At 34.2% G+C, this 8,674-nt stretch overlaps 1 protein-coding gene across 1 annotated transcript; it reads right to left on the bottom strand.

Moving 5' to 3' along the window:
- On the bottom strand, positions 1 to 8,275 carry LOC109002102 (linoleate 13S-lipoxygenase 2-1, chloroplastic-like). Its single transcript, XM_018979704.2, has 9 exons — positions 7,865 to 8,275; positions 5,920 to 6,188; positions 4,601 to 4,838; positions 2,596 to 2,928; positions 2,424 to 2,509; positions 1,893 to 2,003; positions 1,480 to 1,781; positions 995 to 1,261; positions 1 to 845 (listed from the first exon to the last, which is right to left on the bottom strand). Exons 1-9 carry the CDS (start codon positions 8,238 to 8,240, stop codon positions 86 to 88), a joined length of 2,742 nt encoding a protein of 913 aa, XP_018835249.2. The 5' UTR covers positions 8,241 to 8,275; the 3' UTR covers positions 1 to 85.
- Between the last annotated feature and the right edge of the window lie 399 nt (positions 8,276 to 8,674).

The following is an 8,674-nucleotide window of genomic DNA, read 5'->3' as shown; positions in this document are numbered from 1 at the left end:
AGTATTATTTTTCCAAATATATATAACAACTCACGCAAGCTCTTTATAACTTATGAAACAAATTTTGAAATATGCATTTTCCATTTCAAATGGAAATGCTATAGGGAACTCCCTTTCCAGTCACTCCAGGTTCAGAAAAGGGTTTCAAAAGCTCATATGGCACAATCCCAGCCCCGTTTCTATTCTTCAATTCCCTATTGGCATTCCTCTTATCAATAATTCCTTCAAGCTGCTTCAGCCTCCCATTAAATCTCTCAAAGGCTGCCTTTATATGTGGATTCTCAGCCCATGCCGGCTCTATTGCCTCCCCTAGATACTCTTCATCGGGAGAATGATTTGATAGTACGTCCAAAACAACCATGACTCTTGTTGCTTGAAGTTGTGAAGGGAAGCATTGTAAGAGTGCACCTTCAGGCTTTCTCAAGAAGTTGGTAAAAACTTCCTCAGAAGGTTCTTCAGAGGGCATATTGTTCCTAGCAATGGTAGGCCGATTTGGGAAATAACCAGCGTAGGTGTATTGTCCAAAGTTCACGGCTGCATGGTGACCCGAAGTCACCCATACGATTGTTGTGATGATTTGTATAAGGTCTTCTCGGGTGTTGAGGACCGGCCACCATGATTCATCCTTTTTGTCACCATGGCCAACTGTTCGGATTTCTGTCCACCATGCATGTAGCTCTTGATCGGACTCTATGGCTGTCGGGTTAGGATAATAGTAATTGACATAGTCGCTAACCCACTCTTTGATGGTGTCCCAAAGGACAAGGCCATCATTAGCAAAGGGGTAGTCCTCAATTGTCAGCTTTAGGCCATGCGGAGCAGTTGGATCCTCAACAGCAAGTCCCCTAGAAAGTAGTGAAGTCAAGAAATTAGTGAATATATTTGGAGATCATAGATCATATTGGCTATAATGTTAATTAAATTAGCCAATACATAGTGTTCCTCTTGATTACTCTGATTAAACTTAAATAAGGAAATGTTAATCATAAATCACCTATTGAGTAAATCTGCTGGTAGTGCCTCCAGGTTGAATTGCCACTGCTGGTCATAAGCGACAGAGCTAAATTCCATTGAATATTTTCCGGGTGAAAATGAACTCTCAATAATCCCTCCTGCATTGATGAGAGATTCTCGAGCGAGAGCATTAATCTCCATAGTGTATCGAAAATGAGGGAGCAATAGTCTGTGGATTGGGTGGATTGCACTAAGTTGTCTGTTTGTTGCAATTATATAAGGTTCTGTGCAACAATGAGTTCTTAGCCTGAAATTGAATAGAAAAAAGAATACAACATGTTAGCAACTTATTTGTACAAATGCAGTCTTTTTCCTATTTTATAGCATTGTTTGTTGAACAAAAATCCTTCCAAAATATATATTTTTCTCCGCTTGTTAATAGTTAACTGATTTTTTAGTGCATGGATAGAACAAGTTTTGGCATATTTCCATACTAGCTTGGGTTAAGGGTCGGGGAAGGTATACCAATGACTAACAAGTTGGTGATAACCGGAGTCGTGGGCTAGTACATGAGCTTTGGCAAGCCTCCACATCCAGAGACCTGTAGCATCCCAACAAGGTGTGAAGACTTCTCTCCACTGTGGCTTTCCATCAATTGGGGGCCGAGTTAGCTCAATGGCCAACGGCCTTAACGTGCCCTCAGGGGTAAGAAAGAAGAGCGTCCGTGATCCATACAAAGTTGTGCCTTTAATTTCTCTTACTTTGCTCACAAAGGGTAAGAATAGATCATGGTAGTCTAAAATGTACAACTTCTTCTGACTTATAGCCTGCATAATTAATGAATATATATAGTTATAATTAAATAACACAATATTTATATCACCATATATCACGTGCAAGTAATTATCACATTTATGCTATTTTCTGGTGTTAATTACCTCCTTGACAGAACAAAAGCCTTTGATTTGTTGCTCAATCATTTCTGTAGTGATTGCTGATTCTTGAGGGCCGTAAATCTTTGGGTCAAGCTTACTCTTCAAGGGCCATTCCTAAATCATGATTTTTAAACAAAAGTTTTAGTATACAGAAATCAAAACCTACACAGTTCAGCTTGATCATAATTGAGGGCCTAAGAGAATACCATACGAGTTCATCATGACATGTTTGATCATAATTTATTTATTCTAAACTATTTTTTTTATTTACTTTCAAATATAATGCTTAACTTTACGCATTGTAAATGTGTGCATGTGTTCATCTCACTCCTACCCTAACTCTAATTTACTGATATGGTATATATATATTGTCCATTAATAGTCTTTGACTTAGATTTTTGTTTTTGAAAAAACAAGATTTGATCTAATAGTACTTGATAAATATATAATGTCATCATATTATTTCTAGAAAGAGTTGTCTTAATTCTGACTTATTCATCAAGATCTTTCATTGTAAATGACTGCAATTCATACCGTGACCAACCGTATGCTATACGGGTTGAGACCTGCAAGAGTCTGCCTGGCAAATTCCTCATCCCTAAACCAAAAGAACTTGTCTCCTGCACGTGCCAAAGAAAAACAATTTGAAGAAAGATTGCGTAGGATGAAAGGATCAAACATAAGGTTTATGTGTCTGTTTTCTCACTATCCATTGTTTCTGGTGTCTCAAACCGCAACATTTCATCTTGGGCTTGAGTAATACTATTGACAAGCCTAGGCAGTGTGTTGAGTAGGGATACTTTGTTTTGAGCTTTCTTATGATCAGGAGACAAGTTTACCCCCTCGTTGAAAAGTGAATCTATGGCAGTGAAGTAAGGGAATCCGAGTTCACCGTCAACCATTGCGGCCTCTAGGGATGGTACCAATGCATGCAAAACAGAGTATAATGCCTTTGCGGCGAATGTTAGCTGCTTTACTTCTGAGAAGGATTCATCCCTTGGAATATAGACGTTGCTACTTCTTTTCTCCGACAATGGATCTGGCACAAATTATTAAGCAATTGTTCATATGATAAAAAAGGAATGAAGTTGCATATTAAAAAAGAATGAAGAGCTATATATTTACTGTGATTATATTTATTATTCGAAAAATATTATTTTATATTTTATCATCTTAAATTATCATATTTATTGACGTCATAAATTTATCTTTAAGTTTTATTCTTATTCTATAACGTTATATTTTACTTTTTATATATACCTTCGTATGAACCATAGGATCGGCAATGAAAAATCCTTGAGACATGTCATGCGGTACGTACGGACTTTTCACGAGATGAATGAAAGCTTATAACATTGCCATATATAATATTTGAAAATATTTAAAAAAAAAATATTTACAATCATAAATTGTATAACCGTCGCGTAATTATTTTAAAAAAAATAATAAAATATTAAATTTATATAAAAGAAAAATTAATTTTTTAATAATAAATCTTATTATTTTTTAAACGATTACTCGACATTCACACATTTCATAATTATACGTTGAATTATTTATAATATTTTATTTATACTTTTAATTTTCTTAAGCCTAGCAAAATGGGGAAAACCGTAGGGACATTTTAATGATAACACCTATAACACATTTAATATGAGGATAATATAGTACTACTAGTTGCCTGGCGGCTGCCTAATTAGACGTTGCCTAGTGGAAGAGCCGGTCCTGCATGCGACGTAGTTAGTACTTCTAGTAAACAATCTAAAAAGTCACGACGTCGGTATATAATGCATGAAGAATCTCTCTCTAGATCTCTCTCTCTCTCCATGCTAGAATGGTTTCCGTCTGTGATCACCTTATGATCAATCGCTATCGGGGCCTTGACCATCATCGAAACAAATTATATCCATGCCTTTTCTTAAAAGCAAACCACATTAGTTGTCACAGATGCACACGTGGATTGAAAGTGGTTCCAATATACAAATTGAAAATATCTCTCCGAAAGATCAATATCAAGCGATTAGAATCATACGCTGGCATGCATGGATACCAACAAAGAACAAAACAAGTCTGACATGCAGTACGTACTTCTAGATTAGACTTACATCTATATACTAATTAATCGGTATGCAGGTTGGGGAGCCATCTCCCTAAATGTATCGAAAAAACGCCTTCAATATTATTATTTCTCATGCTTTATTTTAAAAACTATATAATTAAAAAGATAAACCGTTAATTACGCATAAATCTTGATAAATAATATAAAACAACCAAAAATGTATATAAAAATAATTAATCATATTATTCGAGTTAGATCCAGAGATCCCATCTCATGGCAATTTATCTAACGTACGTCGTACGTACTTAATTTCCTAAAACTGCAATTCCTGCATGCATGCACGCACGCACGGACATACATATATATATATATATATATATATACATATTGTATGTGTGTACATATGTGTGTGTGCATGTATTTATATATATATGTATATATGTATCTACGAATTACACTCATATCTCACTTTTATATATCTTATTATGAAGGGTGTCATTGTTCAACAATTTTTTTCTTAAAAACAATAAGAAATCATGATTTAAGAATCATATATGCATGGAAAGTATCATATTTATAAAAATAAGATAAAAATAAGATAATAGTGTGATATGTCATTGCTCATGTAATAATAATTGACAGGATGTAGTACCGTTCTCACTACGAGGGCGTCCAGTTCTGCAACGCCTAGGATATGGATATTGCTTTCCGCCGAGCACCGGTCTTTTAAGATCGTCACTACTATCGGGATCGCCAATATCATTGTAGACATCGTAATCATAAACTCTCTCGTGAGTCTTTCGTTCTCCTTTCCCATCTCCTCTCAAAATGACAAGCTCTTCTTTTCTTAGCCTCCTCAACCCTTCTGGTGTCTCTGATGGCAAGTATGACTGCAGATCCACATCCAAAACATATACATTATTGTCACGATCCAAATGGAAAAAAAAAAAAATCACTATAAAAAGTGCTCTAAAGAGAAAATATTTTTATAAAAGTAATTCTCTAGGGAATCAAGTTTAAAAATTTAATTTTGAAAGCTCTATGCATTATAAACTATATATGACCATCATGATTTTTTTATTAAAATAAAATAAGGTTTAGCCGGGAATGTAAAATTTAAATAAGAAAAAATAGAAATTCGTGTAATGTAAATATTATATTGGCTTCGAGTTATTCTAAAATTTGATTTTTTAAATGTGTTATTTATCCGAATTAACTTTCAGAATTAAATTAAGTTTGATTAAGATAAATTTACTTATAATTAATTTAAATATTCTTTTGTTTTTTTGATAAATTTACTTATAATAACTTTAAAAATTGGAAATATTCTTATAAAAAAAACTTTAAATATTCATTAAATACTATGTAATTCATATTATCTCTCTCCCAAAATAAGTTTTTGAGTACTCCCAATAGCATGCAGTTCCAACAGATTTATTCCCAATTTTTATGACAATTAAAAAAAAAAAAAACAAATACTGCTTACTGCTTTATATATTTTTAATTGACGATTGAAGAATAAAATATGATATTATGATTGTAGCGTCCCAGTACAATTCTAAGAATAATACCAAATACAAATCTGAAATAAATAAATTACTCTGTACAGGTCTTTTGTCAAAAAAGAATATGTTTTTTTAAGGTGGGGTTGTAAAAAAGGGACCAGGTATTATCGGAGACTGTGCGAAACGACGAATTCCAAAACCAAAATAATGCTATCTTCATGAAAAGTTTTTTTTTTTTTTTTAAGCACTGATTAATTAGCTAAAAGAAAAAGGTCTTAATTAATTAATTTCCAAGCTGCATGCACAATCTCCTCCCTTATATATATATATATATATATATATATATATATATATGTATGTATGTATATTTATATATATATTTGTTGAAGTATATTATATGTTTTGTATATGTGCATGTTTAGTTAATTTAGTACGTAGTTCAAGAAGTTGGAGGGAGCTGGCTGACCTTGTTTGCGAAGAAGATTCTCTTATGAGGATAATCATGCTTTGAGTGAACCCATGAATCACAGGTCACATTGACTGGACCATTAGGGAAGCCATTAAGGATAATATCCTTGAGATACATCTCTTGGCGGTGCTCATTCTCCACAAAAATGGCCCCAACCTCTCCGAAATCTGCCGGAACTTCGAAACCTGACGCAAATTTCACCTCCCCTTCATCTTGGCTCTTCCAGTGTGCGTACCCTTTGATTGTCTCCTTCTCTAATCCCGTCTCTTCAAAATTAACAAATTAATATATTAATACTACAATTAACAGTAATACTGCATGTTAATGGACCAGATCATAGAGATAATATTAACTTCACTGTATTACTGCATCTTATAACCTAGCTAGCTAGCCTCTGCGCCTGACTTATATATGGTATTTAGACAAACCCTAATTTCATGATAGTCAATCACAGTCAACTTTGATTTCTCTCTCTCTCTCTCTCTCTCTCTCTCTCTCTCCCCGACCTATATATATATATATATATACACACCTTTCACTTTAAGGGGGACCATGTATGTGAAGTGCCACCAGCTAGCTGCTAGCTTGATTGTTCTCTTGTTTTAGAGTCTGATACGTCACATTACATAATTTGAAAATTTTCAAGCTTGATTAATGCTATATATATCCAGCTCGCCCTTATGATATCTATTAACTTAGATACAAACAGTCATACATGCAGACATGCAGTAGTACTACTTGACTTACAAACATTTAATCAGTATATATACAGTAGGATTCTGTCCCCCTGAGGTTGGTTGAGGAAATCATGTCAAGAATACATTTAGACCCATATGTTGGAGATAATAATTAAATGAAGATATATAAATTTATATAAATATAATATCAAATAAAAATGAGTAAGACAACATGATATAATCGTAGAGTGCGGAAGTGCCGGCATGCAATCCTTTTAAAAAAGAGTAGAGTCTACTATTAAAAAATTAATTTTTTTATATAATTTCATATTTATTCACTTTTTTAAAAAAGATTGTATAGCGCTTACGCACTCCACGATTAAAAAATATCATTTCTCCTTATAAAATGATAAGGCAAAAACTGTTCCAATCCTCAACTAGCTAAATATTCAAAACAAACCACATGCAAGAAGTTCTTCTCACATAACGACGAACTAGCTAGTCTTCACATGATTTTTTTTTTTTTTTTATAGAAAATAGACTTATTTCATTAATGGATTAAGAAAGTTACAGCTGTGATTAGTCAATACAGAGAAAAACTCATATTACAAGCCAAACTACACATCTGTTAGAAGTTTTCCCGTACATACAAATTTCTTTACGACGAATATTATGTTAACTTCTATAAACTCTCAACTGAGAGTATCCAACCTCCAACCTCCATCCTCCTGAGAAGGAGAATGAAAAACCACCCCCATCCTTTAAAAGGAGGAGAAGGAAAAAAACATGACCACCCTCCTCTTCTTTGGGAGGGGGTTCTCCTACATATATTAATATGCGTAGAACTTGCACAAAAATGAGTTGAAAATTTATGGATAATGGATACTTGAGAATAAGTCGTTGGAGATGGAACCAAAGTTCCATTTCAAGCAGGAAAAACATGTATAATTAAATTGAATATTAATGAACAAATTATACAAATTAGAAAATCACTACAAGAAAAATGGGTTTTTGTGGCCATTTAATTGCGGTGAAAATGTTATTTGTGACCAAAACAGACTCATTTTGACTGTAAATAATCATTTCGCTGGAATTAAATGGCCACAAATAAGCAGTTTTCTTGTAGTGAATATATATATTTTTTCATACATTAAAATGGAGGGGATCGGGGTGGAAACCAAAAAGTCGTTCTTCCAATTTACGTTTAATATATAATAATGGAATTGTTCGGGTGTGATTAATATTAATCATATATGAGTACTTACTAGGATCAAGCTGGGCGCTAACAAGCTCCAAGAGAAGTGTTTTACCAAGCAAGTCTGTTATATCATCTCGGTCTATAACAAGGCTGGAGAGGAAGCCACCAACAGTAAGTTTCACAGTCACAATGGCTTTAACAGAGGTTGCCTTATCGCCGTTATCGGTAGAGGCCGTTGCTACGGCTTTAATATTATTGCCAGGCACGGAGGCGATTCGAACATTTTTGTTTTTCTTGTGGAATGAGTACTGCATCGAAAGTATTGGAAGGGAAGCAATGCTATAGCCATTTCCATGGAGGAATGGCTTGTGCAAAAGGAAGCTGGGGGTTTGGGTGGAGGAGGAGGAGAACTGCGACTGGAGACTTGGCTGTGGTTTCAACATGATTGTCTGCGCAACTTTGTTGGAGAGATATTTGGCTTGTGGTTACAGATCCATGAAGCAAGCTGTTTATCAATGCTTCGTATATATAGTAGTTGGGGGCATTTAATTATTGCAGCAATAATGTTTACAAAAATATTTTTACCTACTATTATTCTAAGTCGTTTCCACGTGAAAAGTAAGGGGAAATGAGGCTGGAATATGTTTCTTCCTACGAAATTCTGTACTTGTATGGTAGCTAGAATGAAAATTACATATATCTAATACGCCGAGGTAGGGAGAAAATTCTAAAGACAATATATATACATTGAAAAAACGAGGCAATATACAGATGATAATCGGGCCCTTGTTTTTTCCTTTTCTTTTCTTTTTCCTTTTCCCTCTTGCCCACGCCAGAGGGTTTAGGAGGATATATCGCAAGATGGTTTAGGGCATTG

This window comes from Juglans regia, chromosome 14 (genome assembly GCF_001411555.2).
Source record: "Juglans regia cultivar Chandler chromosome 14, Walnut 2.0, whole genome shotgun sequence".
NCBI lineage: Eukaryota > Viridiplantae > Streptophyta > Magnoliopsida > Fagales > Juglandaceae > Juglans > Juglans regia.
This window is presented reverse-complemented; position numbering and strand designations above follow the sequence as displayed.